The sequence below is a fragment of the Crinia signifera genome, chromosome 7 (genome assembly GCF_055691185.1).
Source record: "Crinia signifera chromosome 7, ASM5569118v1, whole genome shotgun sequence".
Lineage (NCBI taxonomy): Eukaryota > Metazoa > Chordata > Amphibia > Anura > Myobatrachidae > Crinia > Crinia signifera.
The window spans coordinates 19,105,223-19,129,868 of NC_139223.1; the positions used below are offsets into that span (position 1 = coordinate 19,105,223).

Genomic DNA, 24,646 nt, shown 5'->3' on the forward strand with positions numbered 1-24,646 from the left:
TTGTATGTCATCTCATTGTACAGTACATTAAATGCCATAAAACCATGTAAAATCGGATCTGATATATCGGATCTGATATCGGACCCGATTTTATATTGGATACGATTTTTGTATTGTATTCACATACAATAATCTGATGCAATGCGATGCGATTTCACTACGTTAGCGTACGTAGCAAATCTGGGTGCCGTGATAATACACAAGTACCATCCCCCCACCCGGCGGGCGGCGGCCAGGCGCGCACAATACACAGTGCAGCCTGCAGAGTGCCGAGCCAAGGATACCGAGGGGCTCGGCGCTCTGCAGGCTGCACTGTGCAGTGAGTGCTCTGAGTCCCCGAGGGAGAAGATGCTGCTGCGCCACTGCTGGTAAGTAATAGTAATTGGGGGGGAGGCTGGGTGCGAGGCAGGGGGGAGGGTGCCGCTGGGGGCCCGGGCTGAAGGTCAGTCACGGGCCCCAACATTGCTAGTGACGGCCCTGGCTCCAGGCTGGATATACCTGTATCCATCGCAGCTGACGAGTTTCTGGCCACGACGAGCCTTCAATGACTGGTGATCAGTGGAGATATCAGTGGATGGGGAGCATCTGGTGAAGGGTTTTGGACATATGCCCTCTGCTGCGAATTCTTCACTTTCCGCACACATCTATTCACCAAGCGAGCAGATTAATGCACAAGGTGAGATTTCACTATAGCGGGCGGCGTCTGCCTGTTTGCTGGATGCTGCACATTTGCTCAGAAGTGATCAGGTCTCTTTGATCTTGTTTATGTATGTATGAGATCAGAAAGTCACACACTTCCTACCGGTCCCACTTTCTGCCTTGGTTTTCTCTAGTGTCATCAGCTCTGTTTCCTGTCGAACCTGATCTACAGCCTGTCTAACAAACGTTGTCTGACGATCCTGGCCCAGCCGATTGCGAAGTGCCCACTCAGCCTCATTCATGCAGATGTGGAGGAAATCCAAAATATTTCTGTCCTTCTCTTCTGAGCGTTGGTGGCTGTTCTCGGTGTAGTTCTCCAGACAGTGTCTTCTCATTGTACCGATCTCTCCAAACTTGTTCCAGACCAGCTCCCTCTGATCCGCGGAACATCTAGTGATCACCACAATGGGGTGGAAACCTGCACAACCAGAACATATATTGTTAGTAAATGAGATTCTGAGAATCAAGTGGATTCTGGGCCTGGGGCCTGATTAAACTGTGTTACAAAGGTAAAAGGCACACAAATGGGCCAAACCATGCGCACTGCAGGTGGGGCAGATGCAACAGGTGCAGAGAGAGTTAGATTTGGGGGGGGGGGTCCTTCAAACTGAAATCTAAATTGTCGTAAAAATAAAGTGGTCTAACGTGTGAGCTACATGTAAAAGGCAGCAGGTTCATCCCAGTTGACCGGAGGCATGCTGGAGTTTGGTGCCCCCTCTTGAAGAAAAAAGTGAAAACAAATATTATGTGTGTGGGGGTTGCACATTCTCATACCCTCCAACATCTCCGACGCCAAAATCGGTACTGGGGTTGTGGCCATAGATAGGGGCGTGGTCCTGGGTAAAAGAGGTGAGGTAACTATCCAGTTTGTTTAAAAGTTTGTCCGGTACTTATGTATTATCTGGGCTCCCATGTTAAATGCATCCCATTTTTTCATACCCCTACTATCCAACTACGCATGGAGTTGATTTTATATAGTGTGGCGAGCGCAGCGAGCCACCGTGCCCGAAGCGTGGCGAGCGCAGCGAGCCCCGCGAGGGGATGCGGTCTCATAAGAAAAACGGGAGCCCAGATATTACATAAGTACCGTTTGTCCCTGCCTGAGGGTTCCTGATGTAGGCACTGGGCAGGAATGTCCCTATACTTCTGGAAGTCCCGTCAGCTGTGCGGGATCTGGCAGGGCACTTTAGGCCCCCTGCTGGTGAAGTCATGCCACCCATTCTTGATCCCGGCGGCGGCTTGTGCCAGTCACTGCAGATTGGCTGCTCACAGCCTGCTGGAACTAGTAGTCTGCCCACAGCTAAACTGTGACGTCCCCCAACCGCAGGCTATCCTTGAGCAGGAGGAAGGCAAGCCTGCCGCATCCCCCCGCCGTGTACCCTGGGAGATGTAGTCCAGGCCGGCCGCTCCCAGTCGTGTTGTCCTGAACTACAACTTCCAAAATCCCTCAGAAACCGGTACAATCGGTACTGGCGTTTTTAGGTCCAGACCGTTAAAAACAGTACAGTTGTAGGGTATGCATTCTGCCGGACCCCTCCCCAGCTTTGGCATTCATTGGCTTTTCGGGGAGGGAGTGGGGCTAAAACGATGCAAATTGCATAATTTTAGCTTGATGACATCGAGATCAGGCCCCGCTCCCTGAAGTGCAGCTGATAGTCACCCCTCTGGGCCTCTCCCAGAGAGGAGTCTCAAAGTAGTTAAGCCTGGTGTGTGTGTCAGCATTTACTGGTTAGTCCCATCTCACAGTCCAGCAGCAGTGTTGGGTGAACCATTACTTGCTGCAGCGCAGGCTGAGTGGTACAGGGCAGAAGTTGTCCTGTCACCTATTGCGTGTGTTAGCAGGGCTCCTGGGACAGAGATGATTAACTACATAATGTAGCAACAGCGGGTGAGTCACAGAGCTCTGTTGGATGAGCAGCAGTCACACTTGGAACCACACAGGTGCTGCTGTACATGAAAGTGCCCCTTCTTGGCTAGGAGCCCGGAAACTAGCGCCTCCATTGCATCCCTCCAAAAATGGCTGCCGCCTTGGAGTAGACAGAAGCTAGAGATCCTATTGGACCTCTAGCCCATTGTGAGCACTAAACTCCTGCCAATGAGCAAGTAACCACTGGCAATGAGCATGGAACAGAGCAACAAGTAAGTAACCCCAGGGCAGTACTGACGGTGTAATGGTTAGTGCCTCACAGCACTGAGGTCATGGGTTTGATTCCCGCCATGGCCCTCACTGGACGGAGTTTGTATATTCTCCCCGTACTTGCGTGGGTTTCCTCCGGGTACTCTGGTTTCCTCCCACAATCCAAAAATATACTGGTAGGGTAATTGGCTCCCAAAAAATTTACCCTAGAATGTCTGTGTGTGCGTGTACATGTGGTAGGGAATATTAGATTGTAAGGGCCACTGGGGCAGGGACTGATGTGAATGGACAAATATTCTCTGTAAAGCGCTGCGGAATATATGTGCTGATAACTGATAATAATTATTAAATATATAACCCCTGTCAGCGAGCATGTAACCCTGGCAACAGGCAAAAAAACACCTGGCAACAAGAGTGAAACGGCAAAGAGCATGAAACCCCTGGCAACTATCAAGAAACCCCTGATTACGAGCATGTAGGTAAAAGAATAATGAATGGGGATGGGGGACTTTTTTGGCAGGGTGTGCAAGTTTCTAGTTACCCCACTGATTTACCCTACAGAGAAACAATATAAATGTATTTGCTCCCTTGCATGGCAACATAGGAGGTCATTCAGATTGATTCGCTCATCCGAGCATTAGCACAGTCAGTGGCTGTGCAGTAGGATGGCCATCGGACTGTCTACCATCGATAGTTATTTATTACCAATGGCGATAGGGCAGGTATCCATCAATTGTTGCAATAGATGCGCGGGCCGTCAATGGTTTACAGCGAGACTGCAGGCATGTATATATTGTTACCCAGATGGGCATTACAGGCATGAATATATTGTTACCCAGATGGGCATTACAGGCATGAATATATTGTTACCCAGATGGGCATTACAGGCATGTATATATTTTTACCCGGATGGGCATTATACTTTAGCCATGCCACTGTAACGTAATAATAGTGCTAAAACTAGCACCATACTTCATATGGTCTCCCCAGGAGCCTTTTTTTTAAGGGGGGGGGGGGGGGGGAGAGTAGAGGAGGGTCCCTGAGGGGGGTCTCTGTGTCTCTACGGCTACCGCTTAGGCCTTGATATATTGGAGTAAATTAGCAAATGGCGTCGTTTTGTGCTTTTGGGATCAGATCTATCATGAGCCCTTATATCAAACTAGTGGACTTGGTACAGGCTCCATTAATAATATGCCCAGGGCCAGTGATATGCCCAGGGCAGTACTATGCCCAGGGCCAGTGATATGCCCAGCAGGGCCGGATTAACAATGGGCCTAATGGAGCTTACAGCTCCAGGCCCACTCTACAAATAGGCCCATTTTGTAGCTGAGGGCCAGGGCTTTCTAACGAGCCCAGCCCCATGTTGCTAGCCCCCCCGGGAACCAGAGATACCGCCAGGCAAACCTGGAATGTTGTCCAGTTCCCACTCTGGCATCACAGAAGCTCGAGGTTGATCTCAGTCTAACCCAAATCGCTAGGCCTTCAATCTGATACCTGGTCCATATGGGTACATTGGTTCTAGAGATATTGTGGGTAAACCAATTTTTTTTTTTTTTTTCATTTCTGAAATGTAATTTCATGGCTGTTCAGATTTCTCTGGAGCCAAACGGCCCAGTTTCACAGGACCAAAATCATTTGAAGGCTACATGTAAATGGGTCAGTTGGTTCCAAAGATATAGCTGTTTGTTTAAAGGGGGGCGGGGGTGGTTTTCTCTCCCCCTCACACCAGAAAATGCAGGGACTAGGCTGGTGTAAAAGGGGCCAGTCCGAGAATGTCCCGGCATGACCCTGGGACCATATTCCCTGGTATGTCCCTGCATTTTCTGGTGTGAAAGGGGTATTATTTCAAATAGCCGGGACATGCAGTGCTCTGAATACAGCCGGGCAGCCCCCTGCTCTCTGCCCGGCTGTCAATCAGTATCATATTAAGCCTTCGGGGGACCCGGGGCGCTTTAGACAGGTGGACCCCCTTGCACTTGTCATTACTGCCACAAACTGCATGAGAGAATATTATACTGTCAAAACACAGGGTAAAGACAGTATAAACTTGGTCAATGGGTAACTGCTTACTCTGTAGGACTGTAGGAGATCTCAAAGTGTCAGTGCCGCCTCTGATTAAAAACCCTCCCATGACTAGGCTGCTGCTTCTGTCCTCCATAGGCCTGAGAAGCATGTAATGAGCTCCACCACTCAGACCTCAGCATAAACCTCTCAGCCTCTGCCCTCTTGTGCAAAGTATCATGGGGCTTAGCCAACTCCCAGTAATGCACTGCACACTTGTGCAATCAGTATGCCTCAGCTCCCGATGCTCAGCACCATTAATTATTGTCACATTGTCAGATAGGTGAAGCTGCAGCACTACCCCACCCATGCACAAAACCTTTAGCAAAATAATAATAATAATAATGTTTTTGTTAAAAATACATGCCAACCACAGGGGGCCCCTAGCTAGAGGGGGCCCATGGGTACTGACCCCTTTTGCCCCTGCTTTAATCTGGCCCTGCTGTCAATGGCTGTCATTTCTGCCTGGCGGTGGCTGTCCCCCAGTTACCACGAGCATGTATTCCCCCTTGGCAATGAGCATTTAATCCCACATGGCAACGAACATGGAACCCCTCGCAATGAGCATCGAACCCCTGGCAATGAACATGGAACCCCTGGCAATGAACATGTAGGTAAGCAACACTTATGTAGCATCATTTTTAATAGGCATTATGGTGTTTGGCATTATACGTAATGGACATTATGGCGTGTGGCTTAACATGTAATGGGCATTATGGTGTAAATTTTTAATGCGCGCCTTTGGCATGCAATGTCCCTATTCATGAAGTATATTGTGCATTATTGCTCAATCTGTTTGGTATCGTCCAGGCATGTCCAAAATATGGCCCTCCAGCTATTGTGAAACTAAAAGTCCCACCATGCATTGCCACAGTTTTGCTATTAGGGAATGCTAAAACTATGTCAAGGCATGCTGGGACGTGTAGTTTCACAACAGCAGGAGGGCCACTTTTTGGACATGCCTGTTATAGTGTGCATTTTAGCTCAATCCATGTGGCAAAATGTGAATTTTGCCTTAATCTGTGTGGCATAACGTGAATTTTGACTCAATCTGTGTGCCATAGTGTGAGTTTTGGCTCAATTGGTGTGAATTTTGGCTCATTCCATGTGGCATAATGTGTAAGAGGCAAGTACAGTATAAGGGGTTACTATTGTGTTGCATGATTTGTATAAGGGGTATATGGTGTGGTAACTTTAGGTGACCACATAAAAGATGCTGACATATTGTCTACCCCGCAAGTATCTTAGCACATCTGCATCCCGCCGGTGCACCTGTCACAAACCGCAGATCTCACCATCGGAAACATCGGTCATGACCCTCTCGATGGTCTGTGTTGCATGGGAGGTCTGTCATCCGCATTGGCATCCGATATGTGGCGTGATGTCCCCAGTGTCCCCGCGGGCCGATGGCATTGTCCCCTGCCGGGTTCACGCCACTCCCGAGCAGCATGGGCGCCGCCATGACACTCACAGTCAGCTGACCATCCAGACCAATCCCCGCTGACCATCTGCTCAACCTCTGACCTGCACACCTGTACCTGAGTCAAGGCGTGTGCTCCATTCCCCAGTGTTGATTGGTGCTGCGGCTGGCAGCCAATCACAGACAGGCAAGGGGGATAAATCTGTCCTGCGCCCTTCCTTCCTTGTCTTGAACAATTGCTTATCTGTTCCCAGTGTTCTCCTGTGTCAGAGAAAGCTCCCATGACTCCGAGATCTCCAGGCTCCCCTGTGTCTCGTTCCAGCGTCACCTGCACCTGCGATACTTACCTGGTTCTGTCCATCTCCAGAAGACTCCTGCCATTCCACCTCTGCAGTCGAGTAACCGGTGCTCCGCTGATTACCATCATTGGCTTCCAAGCCATCAGTGACATTTACCACCTTGTCCTGAACTGCCGACAGGCTCCGTCGACTCCAGGGTTGACATCCCCCTGCTGTGTATTATAGTGACTTACCATCTCCGTCCTATTGCTCCAGCATATCCCCTGAGTCTCTCACCAGCTGTCGGCACCACGGTCGACACCATTGGTCGACATCTCCTGCAATTCCCAGATTGCGTCCTCCTCGCTGAGCTCTCAAAGCTCCTTCCCAAGCTCAAGTATTCTCGCCCCAGCTTGCATCCAGAGGACCAGGGCAGGGGTCCGTGACCTGCCTGTCAGACGCAGCTAAGTCCAAAGCTCCTTGCGGGGCTCCCTGGTGAATACCGCTGGCAGGTTAGACTCCGCACCCCTGTTCCTGGTCTCCGCCAACACTCTGGTTCGCTGTGCCCTGATCCTCCTGTGTATGTTCTGTATCAAGCCTTCTGCATTTTGCTACCCAGCGCCCTCCACTGGTCCACCACGGTCACAGCCGGGAACACAAAAGACCCCTGCGCTGACAGTTTGTTCAAGACCGATGGACTCGGCTCAAGACCCCAGTGTGGGATCAGCGGTCATCCAGAATGTCACCGCTCGGATAGAGACTCAAGAAGCCACTCAGCAGCGAGAGATAAAGTTCCGCCAAGAGGTATCCAATCGATTGGACACATTGCAGCAGTCATTGCCGACTCCTGTGTCAACTGCTCAGGGGAACATTTCACCACCAGCTGCTTTGTCTTCTCGTCTTCAGCTACCAGTCCCCAGCAAATATGACGGCGATCCGAAACACTGCAGAGGGTTTATCAACCAGTGTCAGATCCAGTTCGAACTCCTACCGCCAGAATCAAGATAGCCTACATTGTTTCCTTGCTAACTGGCTCCGCCCTCAATTGGGTATCACCTCTGTGGGAGAGATCCTCTGTTGTCAGATTATGACAGATTAATTCAGACTTTTCGCCGTATATTTGATGTACCAGGACGCTCCGCTTCAGCATCCACAGATCTACTACAGGTCAAACAAGGGTCCCGATCCATGGGACAATATGTGATCCAGTTCCAGACTTTGGCATCTGAGTTACAATGGAATAATGAAGCCCTGACAGCCGCGTTCTGGTTGGGAGTGTCAGATCGCATTAAAGACGAATTGGCAACCCACGATCTTCCTGATTCTTTGGAAGACTTGATCTCATTATGTGTGAAGATTGATCTCCGCCTCAGAGAAAGGGGTCAGGAGAGACAAAAGAAGTTAATTCCCAAGTTTACTCCCCGAGTACGTTCAGAGTCCCCTGCGAGTGAAGAACCAATGCAAATAGGTAGATCACGCCTGACTCCTGAGGAACCTTCCCGTCGGCAGCGCAATAAACTGTGCCTCTACTGTGCTGCTCCCAGTCACTTCATCAATGATTGTCCCGAGCGGTCGGGAAACTCCAAGGCCTAACCTGTAACGGAGGAGTTAGGTTAGGTCGTGTTTCAAAGTCTCCTCCCTGTACCGACTTTACCCTTCCAGTGTCTCTGGAGACCCCTGCTGGACCTAGATCAAGCTCCGCCCTGGTCGACTCCGGGTCAGCAGGGAATTTCATTTCTCAACACCTTGTCACCAAGTTGCAAATTCCCGTGATGTCTTTACATCCTCACCTCTCTGTCACAGCAGTAGATGGCAGTAAAATTCCAGGCAGTGAAGTTCGCTCTCGTACCAGACCTGTTCATCTGAAAGTGGTTACATTGCATCAGGAGCTGATCGAATTCCTCGTCATTCCCAAGGCGTCCTATGACATTGTGCTGGGCCTTCCATGGCTGAGGCTCCATAACCCTAGCATCAACTGGTCGCTCCTGCAACTGGAACAATGGAGTCCCCATTGCCACCAGTACTGCATTAGTCCTGTGTTACCTGTGCGCTCTGCCTCCGCCACCTCTTTGCCTGGTCTCCCTGAGGTCTACAGAGACTTTGCTGATGTGTTTTGCGAACAATCTGCCGACACACTGCCGCCCCACCGTCAGTGGGATTGTCCAATTGACCTTCTCCCCGGGAAGACTCCTCCCAAAGGACGTACGTACCCATTATCGGTCCCCGAGACTCAAGCCATGTCGGCATATATTCAAGAGAACTTGCAGAAAGGGTTCATCAGACCCTCAAAATCCCCAGCTGGCGCAGGATTCTTTTTTGTAAACAAAAAAAAAGATGGTGGTCTGCGACCATGTATTGATTACAGAGGGCTGAATAACATCACAATCAAAAACAGCTATCCGCTCCCATTAATTACAGAGTTATTCGATCGGGTGAAAGGCGCCACTGTCTTTACCAAACTGGACCTCCGTGGGGCGTACAACCTGATACGAATCCGCAAGGTAGACGAGTGGAAGACTGCGTTCAATACGAGAGATGGCCACTACGAATATTTAGTGATGCCCTTCGGCCTTTGCAATGCCCCAGCAGTCTTTCAACAATTTGTCAATGAAATTTTCAGGGATATGCTGTACGTCTGTCTCGTGGTTTATTTGGACGACATTTTAATCTTCTCCAGAGATCTGCATTCCCATCGTTCTCAAGTCAAGGAGGTGCTCCACCGTCTCAGACAAAACCGACTTTATGGCAAAATCTCCAAATGTACATTCGAGGTCTCCTCTGTCCCGTTCCTAGGATACATAATTTCCGGGTCACAACTGAGCATGGATCCCGAGAAGTTGGAAGCCATAACTGGGTGGTCTCAACCCACCACGTTGAAAGCAGTACAGCTTTATCGGCTTCGCCAACTATTACCGGAAATTCATCAGAGGTTTTTCTACCCTGATCGCCCCCATCACTGCCCTCACCCGCAAGGGAGCCAACCCGTCTGTCTGATCCCCGGAGGCTACATCTGCATTCCAGTTGCTGAAGCAGTCCTTCATCTCTGCACCTATCCTATCCCAGCCCGATATGGAACGACCTTTTTTCCTAGAGGTCGATGCCTCAAATATTGGGGTAGGAGCAGTGTTATCCCAGACATCCGAGGATGAGAAGCAGCATCCCAGCGGATTCTTCTCACGTAAATTCTTACCGGCAGAGAGAAATTATTCCATAGGCGATCGGGAGTTACTCGCCATTAAATTGGCACTCGAGGAATGGAGGTATCTCCTGGAAGGAGCCAAGTTTCCAGTTACTATATACACTAAATCACAAGAACCTCCTGTACCTGCAATTTGCCCAGTGTATGAATCCTCGTCAGGCCCGGTGGTCCTTATTCTTCTCCAGATTTTCTTTAAAAATTCTGTATCGTCCTGGTACCCAGAACGTGAAGGCTGACGCCTTATCCCGCTCCATGGAAGAGGATCCACTAGTACCAGAAAGTCATCCCATCATTGACCTCATCGCATTTGCTCCTACGCAAATTTCTCCTGTGCCCCCTCCTGGCAAAACCCTTGTGCCTCCTGAGCTTCACCAAAGACTGCTGTCCTGGGCTCACAAGTCCTTATTTTCCGGACACCCTGGGGTCCAGGGTACTCTCGAGATCCTCCAACGGTCTTACTGGTGGCCCCAGATCAGAAAGGACGTCAAATAGTTTGTGGCATCATGTCCTGTATGCGCACAACATAAAACTTCCCGTCAAATTCATGCTGGAAAGCTTCGTCCCTTGTCTATCCCGATGCTTCCATAGACGCACATCTCAATGGACTTTATCACAGAGTTACCTAAGTCCCAAGAATACAACACTGTCTGGGTGGTAGTTGACCATTTTTCGAAGATGGTCCCATTCATACCCCTCTCCGGGTTACCCTCTGCTCCTAGCTTGGCGCAGCTGTTCATACAGCACATCTTCAAGAGCCATGGCCTGCCTACGGAAATTGTCTCCGATCGTGGAGTGCAAATTGTGGCACGCTTTTGGAGGGCACTGTCTTCAGCCCTTCAAGTAAAACTGAAGTTTTTGTCAGCCTATCACCCACAGTCCAATGGCCAGACGGAGAGAGTCAATCAAGACCTTGAGACCTTCCTGAGGCTGTATGGCTCGTCTTCCCAGGATGATTGGCCCAAACTACTCCCCTGGGCTGAGTTTGCCCACAACTACAGGTACCATTCTTCTACAGGTCACTCTCCCTTCTACATTGTCTATGGCCAACATCCTAGACCACCCAGTTTTGAGGCTTTAGCAACAACCAAAGTCCCAGCAAACTACTCCCCTGGGCTGAGTTTGCCCACAACTACAGGTACCATTCTTCTACAGGTCACTCTCCCTTCTACATTGTCTATGGCCAACATCCTAGACCACCCAGTTTTGAGGCTTTAGCAACAACCGAAGTCCCAGCAGCTACCGCAGCCCTAAAACACTTTTCACAAATTTGGAGAAAAGTGCACTTCAACCTGAAGAGGGCCTCTGTCCGTTACAAATTCTTTGCAGATCGTAAAAGGCGTTCAGTGCCAGAATTACGTCCTGGTGACAGAGTGTGGCTCTCTACCCGAAAACTGCAGCTGAGGGTACCCTTGATGAAGTTTGTGCCCCGATTCATAGGTCCATATGTCATCAAACAAAGGATCAACCCGGTGCGTATAAATTAAAACTACCCAAGTCCCTGCGCATTCCCAACTCGTTTCATGTTTCCTTGCTGCGCCCTCTTGTTTTAAACCGGTTCCAGTCCTCCTCTCCGGTATTACCCCAAGTCCGAACTGAGCGAAGAGTAGAGTTTGAAGTAAATAAGATCGTGGACTCCCGCCACCGTTATGGATGCCTTCAGTATCTCATTGACTGGAAGGGGTATGGTCCTGAGGAGAGAAGTTGGACAAATGCCGAAGATGTTCATGCTCCCCGGTTGAGAGAGAAATTCCATCAAGAGAATCCTTCCAAGCCAAAAGGGTGTTCGGTGCCCACCCGAAAAGTATGGGGTACTGTCACAAACTGCAGATCTCACCATCGGAAACATCGGTCATTACCCTCTCGATGGTCTGCGTTGCGTGGGAGGTCTGTCATCCGCATGGCATCCGATATGTGGAGTGATGTCCCCAGTGTCCCCGCGGGCTGATGGCATTGTCCCCTGCCGGGTTCACGCCACTCCCGAGCAGCATGGGCGCCACCATGACACTCACAGTCAGCTGACCATCCAGACCAATCCCCGCTGACCATCTGCTCAACCTCTGACCTGCACACCTGTACCTGAGTCAAGGCGTGTGCTCCATTCCCCAGTGTTGATTGGTGCTGCAGCTGGCAGCCAATCACAGACAGGCAAGGGGGATAAATCTGGCCTGTGGCCTTCCTTCCTTGTCTTGAACAATTGCTTATCTGTTGTGGAAGTCTAGGTACACACACGCCATTTTGTGATAGTATGGCCGCCATTTTGGTTCGCAGAGTTGCGCAAATAAAGTTTCCATACCCGAGTATGTGTGACAATGTGGACCAGAAGAGTAGACATACTATCACACATAAATTCATAATAACACACTTACACGAAAGGAAATATAGTTAAAAGGTTTAGAACGCCACACATAGCTTAGTTAGCCTTGCACACAGCTGTCTGTATCGTGTTTAGTACCGTTCCGCTCAGCTCATCATGCAAAGTATTCCGGTCATTGCGAATATTTCGCAATGTACACTGTCCGATAGTTAAGGATATAATCCATATTCCAGAGACAGTTTCTGTTATAAGTAGTTAACAAAGGAAACTAGCTCAAACCGGTTCTTATCCTTGCTGACGCCGAAACCACCAAACAAAGGACTCTTAAAGTTCACTCCCCTGCACCTGGTCAGACCAGGTACAACGTCTAACCCCCAATCACTGTGGACCGGACATATGATCTCTGGCCAATGAGAATGGCCTTTGACCTCCCCCTTCTGACCCTATAAGATAGGCGACCCAGAGCAGCCAGGGTCTCTTCGGCACAACTACCTTCCCTGGACCTTCCTACCGGACTATCGCTCATTCCTGAACGATAGTGAGCTCTGACCGGACTGCGCTTCGCATACTAGATGACCACGGTAAACGGTTGCATTTTCACGGTATTTATTCTTAAAGTATTGTTGGCTGGTTGTGTCTTGTATTATTGTATTCTTTCCCCTTAGCAGAGATTGTTAGTATTCATTGTTAGTATATTGTATCACTTGTTATACCTGTTTATTCTTATTTCTGTAACCCCCTTTTGTCCATTAGGGACTTTAATACAACCTTTTATATGGAGTTCTAACCTCCTTACTTCTATTCAGTGGTCGTGTCTGGTTATTCGCATAATAGCGATAAGGTACATTGCGGACTCTGTCCTTTAAAGTATATTCGCAGAATTAGAGACAAAGTCCTGCGAAGGGATCTCTTATCAAGGTATTGGTTCTTAAGTGTATAACATACAATTAAAAAGGTACGCTACGCTGCGCTACGTTTTGTTCGCACGTAGCTAGGTATAAAGGGTAAGCAGGTTACGGACACATTACGTAACCGGCGCTTTCCACTTATTGTATCTCTGGTCATAGTTTAATCACCATTAACAATTGGGGGCACGTCCGTCCGCTCCACATTCCAGAACTCAGTACCAGGCGTGCGACCCGACCTATACCAGCAAAAGGGTGGAGGTATTATCCATTGCTGGATAGGCCGGGTCCGCGGCGGTGCGGGGTTCGGGAAGTGCTAGCGTTGAAACCCGGGGCACAATAAGTGAAAGCCACGTGTTTAAAAGCATATATTAAGTGTGTAGTAAACTGTACTTCTGCCTGCCACAAGTAGTTTAACGGGGTATAGTGTTTTGAGTTGCTTGTTCATTACAGTATATGTACCACGTGCGATAAGGTTCGCACACGTGGAATCTGTGTTTATTATAGTACATAGAGGATCCCCTCTGTGCAAAACTATAATTGTTTATTGTTAGCTACCGCAAAAACAGGGACTCCGCCATGTGGCGACAAGTCCTGGGCCTTTTGCAGTAACGTAAAGCGTCTATTGTGTATTACGCAAGGTGCGCGCGCACGTGCCCACATCGGGAAAGTTTCGCATCTTTGTACGTGGTTTACGGATTAGGTACGGGATTTATTTCGCATCTTGATACGTAACTCTCGGACACAGTTAAGGGATTTATTCCACATTTAGGCGCAATTACTGCGTATAGCGAAACCCGAGCGCAACCTTGCAAATACACTATAGAACACGTGGGTGGCCGATTCATCGGCGGCCTGTGAACAACGCACGTACACACGTGGCTGTTCATTGGTACTGCACATGCAGCACACATAGGAATTAAGAGGTGAACAGTAATAAACCACTAGCTTTATTTAAACAGTATAGTAATATACTGCGAATGAAGCGGTGATTAATAAAAGAAAATAAGTTTTTTTCTTTTTGTTCATTTTCTCATAAGCAAGCAACTCAAGCATTATTTTAATAGATTCCTATAGTTTATTATAAGGGATTTATACCTGCATAAGAATCTAGTGAAAAGCTACCAGCCTGGGAAAATTTTCTGTACAGAAATATTTCAAAAATAAGCATAAGACCAAGGTGTAACTAGCGCCCAGTGTGAAACATAACTGAGGCGAACGGGTGTGTGACGACACGACTCAGCGCAGTGTAGTCCAGTGTAGGACAGTCCAGTTAGGACCGGGTTCACGTGACGACGTGCCCATAGGAACTGCCCCTTCAGTGGAATTGATTCCGCTAGGAGGGTACAAGAAGATATATCGGAACGCACTTGTTTCCGATTAGCTACTTTAGAAATCCGATTTTTGGGGGTATAGGAAAGCAAGTTTGTTATACCCTGGAAAAATTGTGCCGCATCAAGCAAGTTGGCTAGAAGTTCGCTGCTAGTTGAGAGCTTGGTGATTGAGTATCATACCTCGCATTGTGGGCTCTTCGCTTGATTGCGTTGAAGTGTCGCTGTGTGGAGAAGTGAGTGGTTGGGGAGCTCTCAGATAAGAAATAACCCACCGATTATCTATTAAGCTGTGAACGTTTATTCCTGTAATTATGGGTAATAACGGGTCACGCTATGATAACGTGCAGGATAGGGAGGAAGCAAGCCGGCCAAGAGGATCGGCTGCTTTTATTATGTGCAGGAAGCACGGTGAACTCGCAGTTGTTTACCAAAATAAATGGAGAAAAATGACACAAGGCAGCAAGTTAGAATTTCCCAGTGTTGGTAGCTTCGATCCAGAAATCTTATCGGCAGTAAAAGATGAAATATGCCTACTCTCCAGCCGTAAGGAGAGAGTGAAGCATATAGATATTCTTAAATTGTGGCAGAAGGAAGGACAGGAACAATGGGGAATCAAAGGTCTGGCAATATCGGACACAATCAGCCACAATAAAAATGCAACCGTTGCCGCAATAGAATCAACTCCCCCACCCCCATATGTGCCGAAGGGGTTAATGACTTATAAGAAAGACATAAGTAAGAAGGTATCTGTTACTAATTTGTACCCTGTCTTACCCCCTTATAAGGAAACCCGAGAGGAGAACGAGCAGCTGTTGGCACTGGCCGTCTCCCATGCCCTTAACATGCTTGAGGGAAAGGCGCAACCCACTGCTGGGGTCCCAGCACAGGAGGAGGAGACGGCTGATGTCAACAGCATAGTATTAGACACAGGTAAGTACACACAACACAGCACAGAGATAGTTGCTCCTGGGATGTTGTCCAATGGTGCAGGGGGAATACAGATCCACCCTCTGCACACAGTGGAACCTCCTTGTGGACGGGGAGACGAGGATGAGGTAATGCCTGTAAAGGATAGTGACGTACACAATACATGGACACGATTGGAACGTCATTCAATCATCAAAAATTTCCCTGATCCCAGCAAAGATCTGGCAAAGTGTCAGAAATTTGTAAGGGAGCGAGGAAATTCAGATGAGCCCACCAATAAGGATTGGCGATACATGTTGAGAGCTTGCCTCCCTTCACATATAGATGTCCAGAAGTTCATTCGGGACAGTGGTGTGGAGGGCGATAAGATCTTAACTGAACAGGGCAACCAGGAAAATATACGCCTAATAAATATACAATTGGGTGTATATTTCCCAGGGACAGTTGAAAATACCCTAGGGTTCACCATCACACAGAAAGATGGTGAGTCCACCAGCGGATATTTCAACCGTGCTTTACAGGCGTTGCCAAAACACTCTGGTATCCACAGCCCCAGGGACAACATACATCTTAAGGGAGGGATTGTCTCTGTGCTGATACAAGGTCCTAGGAAAAATCTGAGAACCAACATAGAAACCATTCACCCCAACTGCAGACAGATGTCAGTACGCACTTTAAAGAAATCTGCTGTTGATCTGGACAAACAATTTATGACAGAAAGACAAAACCAAATAGTATGTTTCAAATGTGGAAACAATGGACACATAGCCAAACATTGCAGGGTAAATAACCATAGAAAACATAACACATATGTAAGTAACTGAGAGACACAATGGGAGAAGACAGGTAGGTCTCAACACATAGCCATAGCCCCACCTAGTAGCCAACGCCGCCCTAAGCATGACACATATATGCAAACAAGGAGTAGGACACACATACACCCCACATCCAGGTAACATAAGACAATATCTGAGGGAGGAGCCTCAGATATGGGTAAGTGGAATAGTTTAAATATAAAGTTTTTTTTGTACCTAACCCGTTAACAACATTCCCTCCTGGTCTAGGTTGTGTCAAGCAATTAGTAGCAGCAATTGGGGTAACAGGAAAAATACAGCATTACCCACTGACGAAACCAGCAGATGTTACAAGCGGGCCTCTGCATACCAAACACCCTTTTCTGTTGGCTGCGGTGGCCCGACTAACCTCCTGGGTAGAGATTTACTATGTAAAATGGGATGTGTCATCTATTGCACTCCCGATGGGGTATTCCTAGACACTCCCAGAAATCTTACACAAGAAGTGCAAGATATGCTGGACAGTCCTCAGAGGCTAATGTTGTATTCCACTGTTATAGAGTCAAATCCATCTAAGGTAGCTAAAAACTACAGCACAAATACCGAGTTCCCTTTGAACTAAAGATGGGAAGGACACAGGATCAATGGCAACCATAGCTTCAATAGAAACCCTGTTAAAAACAGAAAGTATAGCGCCCCAAAGTACAGCTTCACCATTCGAAACCTGAGGTTGAGCTGGGAAAATACCCAGTGAAATAACAAGGTTCCCAAAAGAGAACTTTTAGCTAAATACCCCTAGACACAGCCCATAGTCACAACCACACTGGGAAACAGAAAGAAAGGGAGGACTTAAGAAGCAGAACAGGAGTTAAAAAGGGTAAGAACCAAATAGTTGAGAGCCAATTCCCCCATAGTGCTAAATCCTGGCGTCCTCAAAATAAAAGAAAAATGTTTCTGTTGAAAATAAATGTACACATTACTGTCATTAATATCTTCTATTTTTTTTTGAGTTTATCTCTCTCTCTTTTTCCAATTTTTTCTCCTTCCCCTACCCTTCTGTTCCAGAAACCCACAAATCATAGAAAAACAGTTCGAAGAATCTGTCGCACCCCCAGCAGAGAAATACCATTGTGAATATGCGGTACCCTGTAAAGCGAGTAGTCACAATATAGATATTTTTCAGTAAATTTTGAACAAAGTCCCAATAACTGTAAGCATTACTCCTAATGTTACCCAGGGCAACCACAGCCACCATCTTGTGAAAAGCAGTCCAAGTAATACACAAAGCATTTCCCTTCTACAAAGAATGAAAAGGGTTGTAAAACGCATTTACATATAAATAGGTGCAATCACAATACCCATGTCTTCACAGACAGATGTGGACAATAAAGAAGGAGAAACAGGCCTGATTACAGCTTTTTGCCATGGGTAAAACTGACACAAGAGACCATGTGATTTAGAGTATTAGACCTGCTGAGGGGGCGACAGATATAGTGACGTAAGAAACCTGGTGATGCCAGCCTGACCAATGTCGTACTGCAGTGTACAATTAAAACCCTATTACTTAAGCACTTCATATTTGTCTACACAGTGTAGTTGCCATAGCACTACTGGTAAACAAAACGGAGAATGTGGTGTTGGGGTGTGTTTTAACTGTTTATGCTCCTCATATAGTCTGGACACTCCTAAAATTCTGCCAAAACATGTGAAAAATATTCATCAGCCAAGTTCACTAAATGGGAACTTGCATTGATGTTACCATGAAAAATGGGTAATATTGTAAACCCAGCAACACTCTTACCAGGTGTGCCCACTAAGGCACAAAGGGTGGAGTGGTGCTGAGGTTGCTGGAATAGTGGAATTTAGTGGGAGCCGAGATGAATATGATTGCATGACATGTTTGAATCAGACCTTTGCAGCATGCCCCCAAAGGGTGGTAACAACCCATTGGAAGAGGTAATTCATTTTTTGTTTTTTTTCTCGTTCTTTCCACAACACAGAGAGGGAAAATTGTACACTGGCTATACCGTAATAGATGGAAAAGGCATAGTAGAGGCTGAACCCATTGGACGTCTCACTCAGCAACAGCAGTCTCATTAGTAGTACTGCGGGCTGAGAGAAAAACAGCCAATATTCATGCCGACTCCAAGTATGTTTGTTGGGGTAATACAGAAGATCGTAGGCCCTATGGCGCCTCAGATGTTCTGTTTCAGTAGCTGGCACTCCAGTGGCGCAAGCGTTGTAAGTTTAAAAGATTTCTGACAGTCACACAGCTGCCGGACAGAGTGGCTGTTATCAAGTGTAAAAACCACATCCTCAATGAGGATTCAGTGTCACTTGATAATGAACATGCTGGCAAGGCAGCTGGGTGAGCCATGCGCTCTGCGGATAATGTTTGTGTTCCCCCTATAAATGTCAGTATATTCACATAGTAATACAAGATTTGTGTCCCCTGCAGGAGAAGCAGTCTGGAAGCCGAAGGGATGTGGACAGGAATAGAAAGATGGACAAGGAAAACCAGTGACTCTGAGAACATGCCAAACTGTCAGGACAGAGATAGCCCATGGCCTGACTTGTCTTGACAGGGAAGGTATGTGGAAAAATTAGTCCGAAATTACTGGTGTGGCCACAGACAGGTAAGACGACAGAATCATGCCTTACTTGTCTGGAGGAAAGAAACTGCAACGGCTGTTCCCACAGAGCCATCTCCACATCCCTCCTCCAGCAGGATCCTCTGCAGGTAATACAAAAATTGGCTTTGCACAGTCCACTCTAGAATCATTATAGTTATTTATTTATTATTAGTTTTTTATGTATATATATATGTAGGTGTTGACGTTTGTGTGTATAGATATGGCAGCCCAGAAGCACCCTTGAGTATGCAAATATATATATAAAAGGTTTAAGTCATGTGTGAACCTTTAGGGACTGATGGTACACCCCATAATCTCTTTTTATAGTAGTAGAATCACTCTCAGAACTCCACCTCATTGGTCCCCATCGAAACATTGCTTGGCGGGCAGCCACAGGTTATGGAAATCCCACAAGGAGATCCTAGACCACAAATGCAAGTGATGTATCCACACCTGGAAAACTGCAGCAAAAGGACTTTGTTGACACCTGTTGTGAACTGTCATAACCATGAACCAGGAGATGTTGTTGTTGTTTCCCCTGCTTTGCCATATACAGGTTGCTTGATAGACCTTTGGAAAAAACCACCCCAAATCTTGTTGACCAGCACTACCTCAATAACAAAGTCGCAGAGAGAGATTCGGGTACGTTCGTCCTACTGCCGAAAGAACTGAAAACCGGAAGGTCCCTACACTCGAGGGCGAAAGAAAGAAATCGCTAAGAGGCACCATTTCGGGAGGACTGGAGAGCAGCTAAGGTCAAGCAACCTGTACAAGCTACAAAAGGGACTGTGACACATCCCACTGGTAACAGGTTGAAAGGATCACTAACAAAATTTTTCCTTTCTCAGTTTTCTCTACTGTTGTGGGTCCTATTCTTGTCTTTCCCCCCCCACTATCCGTTCTCATCTTCCAAATCAAGGATACCGCCGCCGCCCTGCTGCCAGGCATTGGACGGACGATACAGAGTTCTGAGAGTGTGTTACCCGTCCCAGCTTAGGTTAAGGTAGAATCTATAAACTTGACACCTTACCCAGGACCGGATGTTTAATACCATCATACTTAAAAGCATATCAAAAAGAGAGACAACAAAGAGTTCAAGAGTCTGTTGTCACAAACAATACCTACCAAAGGATGCCATATCTGAAGAACGTGTATATGTTGTAACCACCCCTGTTTTTATTTTTATCCCAAAAATTGTACATTATCCTTCGTGACCCTGAGTAGATTGTTCGATAAATGCGGCCCATCGTTTATCCATGATCCTGGATCGGCCGAGAGCAGATGGTTTACTCCCCTTATATGTTTATTTCATGGATCCCAATTTCTTTGTTTGGATTATGAATTTCTGTATTGTCGTGTGAAATGTTTTGTAATGTAACAGTTTTATATTTACTGTTAAAGGGTGGACTGTGGAAGTCTAGGTACACACACGCCATTTTGTGATAGTATGGCCGCCATTTTGGTTCGCAGAGTTGCGCAAATAAAGTTTCCATACCCGAGTATGTGTGACAATGTGGACCAGAAGAGTAGACATACTATCACACATAAATTCATAATAACACACTTACACGAAAGGAAATATAGTTAAAAGGTTTAGAACGCCACACATAGCTTAGTTAGCCTTGCACACAGCTGTCTGTATCGTGTTTAGTACCGTTCCGCTCAGCTCATCATGCAAAGTATTCCGGTCATTGCGAATATTTCGCAATGTACACTGTCCGATAGTTAAGGATATAATCCATATTCCAGAGACAGTTTCTGTTATAAGTAGTTAACAAAGGAAACTAGCTCAAACCGGTTCTTATCCTTGCTGACGCCGAAACCACCAAACAAAGGACTCTTAAAGTTCACTCCCCTGCACCTGGTCAGACCAGGTACAACGTCTAACCCCCAATCACTGTGGACCGGACATATGATCTCTGGCCAATGAGAATGGCCTTTGACCTCCCCCTTCTGACCCTATAAGATAGGCGACCCAGAGCAGCCAGGGTCTCTTCGGCACAACTACCTTCCCTGGACCTTCCTACCGGACTATCGCTCATTCCTGAACGATAGTGAGCTCTGACCGGACTGCGCTTCGCATACTAGATGACCACGGTAAACGGTTGCATTTTCACGGTATTTATTCTTAAAGTATTGTTGGCTGGTTGTGTCTTGTATTATTGTATTCTTTCCCCTTAGCAGAGATTGTTAGTATTCATTGTTAGTATATTGTATCACTTGTTATACCTGTTTATTCTTATTTCTGTAACCCCCTTTTGTCCATTAGGGACTTTAATACAACCTTTTATATGGAGTTCTAACCTCCTTACTTCTATTCAGTGGTCGTGTCTGGTTATTCGCATAATAGCGATAAGGTACATTGCGGACTCTGTCCTTTAAAGTATATTCGCAGAATTAGAGACAAAGTCCTGCGAAGGGATCTCTTATCAAGGTATTGGTTCTTAAGTGTATAACATACAATTAAAAAGGTACGCTACGCTGCGCTACGTTTTGTTCGCACGTAGCTAGGTATAAAGGGTAAGCAGGTTACGGACACATTACGTAACCGGCGCTTTCCACTTATTGTATCTCTGGTCATAGTTTAATCACCATTAACACTGTTCCCAGTGTTCTCCTGTGTCAGAGAAAGTTCCCAAGACTCCGAGATCTCCAGGCTCCCCTGTGTCTTGTTCCAGCGTCACCTGCACCTGCGATACTTACCTGGTTCTGTCCATCTCCAGAAGACTCCTGCCATTCCACCTCTGCAGTCGAGTAGCCGGTGCCCCGCTGAGTATCATCATTGGCTTCTAAGCCATCAGTGACATTTACCATCTTGTCCTGAACTGCCGACATGCTCCGTCGACTCCAGGGTTGACATCCCCCTGCTGTGTATCATAGTGACTTACCATCTCCGTCCTATTGCTCCAGCATATCCCCTGAGTCTCTCACCAGCTGTCGGCACCACGGTCGACACCATTGGTCGACATCTCCTGCAATTCCCAGATTGCGTCCTCCTCGCTGAGCTCTCAAAGCTCCTTCCTGAGCTCAAGTATTCTCGCCCCAGCTTGCATCCAGAGGACCAGGGCAGGGGGCCGCGACCTGCCTGTCAGACGCAGCTAAGTCCAAAGCTCCTTGCGGGGCTCCCTGGTGAATACCGCTGGCAGGTTAGACTCCGCACCCCTGTTCCTGTCTCCGCCAACCCTCTGGTTCGCTGTGCCCTGATCCTCCTGTGTATGTCCTGTATCAAGCCTTCTGCATTTTGCTACCCAGCGCCCTCCACTGGTCCACTACGGTCACAGCTTGAACACAAAAGACCCCTGCGCTGACAGCACCTTTGGAGGGCACCCGCCAATATATCTCCGTGCATTTTTCCTATGCCAGCCCCTGCCTTTTCCAGGCATATATAATTAGCTGAAAGCATTTACACAAATAGAGACACACCCATGAGCAGACCACCCAAACAGAACACTGGTCACGCCCCCCACATTATTAGGTGCTGACCACAACCCCTATTATTGTACATAATAGGCCCTTGATCATTTTCAGCTCCAGGCCCATTTAGACCTTAATCTGGCTCTGATGCCCAGGCTCAGTACTATGCCCAGGCTCAGTGAATGCCCAGGGTCAGTGATATGCCCAACGTCAGTACTATCCTAGGGCCAGTGATATGCCCAAGGTCAGTGATATGCCCAGGCTCATTACTATGCCCAGGCTCAAGGAATGCCCCGGGTCAGTACTATGCCCAGGGCCAGTGATATGCCCAGGGTCAGTACTATGCCCAGGCTCAGTGATATGCCCAGGGTCAGTACTATGCCCAGGGCCAGTGATATGCCCAGGGTCAGTACTATGCCCAAGGTCAGTACTATGCCCAGGGCCAGTGATATGCCCAGGGTCAGTACTATGCCCAGGGCCAGTGAATGCCCAGGCTCAGTGATATGCCCAGGCTCAGTGATATGCCCTGGTCAGTGATATGCCCAGGCTCAGTGATATGCCCAGGCTCAGTGATATGCCCAGGCTCAGTGATATGCCCAGGGTCAGTACTATGCCCAAGGTCAGTACTATCTCCAGGGCCAGTGATATGCCCAGGGTCAGTACTATGCCCAGGGTCAGTAGTACTATGCCCAGGGTCAGTAGTACTATGCCCAGGGCCAGTGATATGCCCAAGGTCAGGAACTGTCGTGACCAGCGGCAACATATCAAAAGAATGTGTCTGCGGGAGCATGACTGCCCAAACAACATGTGAAAGGGAGTGACATTCAGCTGTTCTAGGCTGGAAAACCAAACCCTGAACAGTGATTGGCCATGCTGGCTCCTTATGTAACCAATTGGTGGTGGAGATAGACAGAGAAGAATCCAACCATAGCGCCAGCAGGGAATAAGGCAGAGCCTCGGATGGCACAGCTGCTGTAGCTGAGGCACTAGGGCAAAGGGGTGTCAAGGATCCTTATCTGTCCGACAGCTGCGAAGACCCTCTAATGACGCTGCTTGTCCACCCAGCAGGCCTGAATAACCCCAGCACCTGGAGCTAATCACTGAGGGCAAATACGCACCTGTTATCTTGAAGGCATTGGTGATCAGTCTTTCCATAGGGTCTCTATCGCTGGCGTTCCACAATTGTTCGGCACTGAAACACAGAGGGTGCAAAACATGTTACGCTCCCCACCAAATATACTACTGCTTACATGGCATCCCAATTTCAGTATGACCACTAATCACAGACTGTCCCACAAGTGGGCCAATGGGCAGTGGCCTGCAGAAGACTAACCCACGCCCATGTTTTGGAGCATGGTAGGGGTCCCATATCTGCAACCAAAAAGTGTTGGGAGGTACAATATGGAAGAACTGTGGTCACACATAGGAACATATATACATCGATCTTCCACAGAATACCTACGGCACCATATCTTTACAATTCCAATGAGGTGGTATCCGGTACATACCTCCCAATTGTCCTGATTTTTCGTGGGGAGACTGTCCCCTTTTTTGGGGGGCGGTCCTGTGTCCTGCCCGGGGCCTTTAGTGTCCCATGGCTGACAGCGTCTGTTCACAGGAGGCAGAGGGGCTGGGCCCCGGCCAGCAGCTCATACAGTGCTGGCGATTCCCTCACAGCGGGACAAATGCAGCTTGGCATCGCGATCGCGGACATCCCACAAAGCCATGACCCTTTTTTGGGAGGTGATGTTTGGGGGGGGGGGGGGGGGGGTTGTGTGAGACATCAGCCGTTGGCAGGACTAGCCCACCTTTCTGCAGGGCTGGGAGATGGACCCAATTTTCAGGAGGGTAGGCAAATATAAAGAAACTCCTGGCAAACAGCATGTAACTATGGGCAGTAAGCATGTAACCCCTGGAAATGAGCATGTAGGTATAAAAAAAACTTAAAAAAATGTTGTCAGCTGGGGGGGGTGCAAAATTTAAACTTATGCCCCTTGGTTGCATTAAGCTTTAGAGGGAGATAAACTGAAGAAGTTGCCCAATGACATCAGCTTCTATTATTTATTTAGAATAGTCTATGACAGAAGATGATTGGCCCCTTTGGGCAAATTCTAAATTCTCTCTCTCTCTCTCTCTCTCTCTCTCCAAGACTTGATATCTCACCCTCTGACTGTAGATAGATGACCAATGTACTAATGTAAGAGGTCCCAGGTGTTGTGCAAATTGCACGCATGTTAGTACTAGTTGGTACCTGTAGATGAACACTGGCACAATGACATCAGCAGGGAGCTGCGAGTACTTCTCCGGGATCTGCTGCAAGGTCTTAGTCAGATTATTTTCCCAGCTCACTTCTCCAATGTTCCGCAAGGACCCTGAGGGCGAGAGCAGCACATGGTGAGGAGCCCTCTGAGGGGCGCGCGTCGTCCTGATGGGAAACATCTGCGCAGAGTAACTATGGTGACACAACTACGGCTAATGTTCCGCATGACTGCAGATTGTCTCTCAGTAATACAGTCTGTGGGGTTCAATAA

At 47.8% G+C, this 24,646-nt stretch overlaps 1 protein-coding gene across 1 annotated transcript in view; it reads right to left on the minus strand.

The window, feature by feature from the left end:
• Window positions 1–316: 316 nt before the first annotated feature.
• Window positions 317–24,646, minus strand: part of LOC146021400 (uncharacterized) — a 43,629-nt gene continuing 19,299 nt past the window's right edge. Inside the window, exons 2-4 of the mRNA XM_083155186.1 lie at window positions 24,367–24,487; window positions 23,234–23,307; window positions 317–1,117 (exon numbers count right to left, since the gene is read on the minus strand). Coding sequence (XP_083011312.1) covers window positions 780–1,117; window positions 23,234–23,307; window positions 24,367–24,487 — 533 coding nt within the window. The 3' untranslated portion in view covers window positions 317–779. The remainder of the gene's footprint in view (window positions 1,118–23,233; window positions 23,308–24,366; window positions 24,488–24,646) is intronic.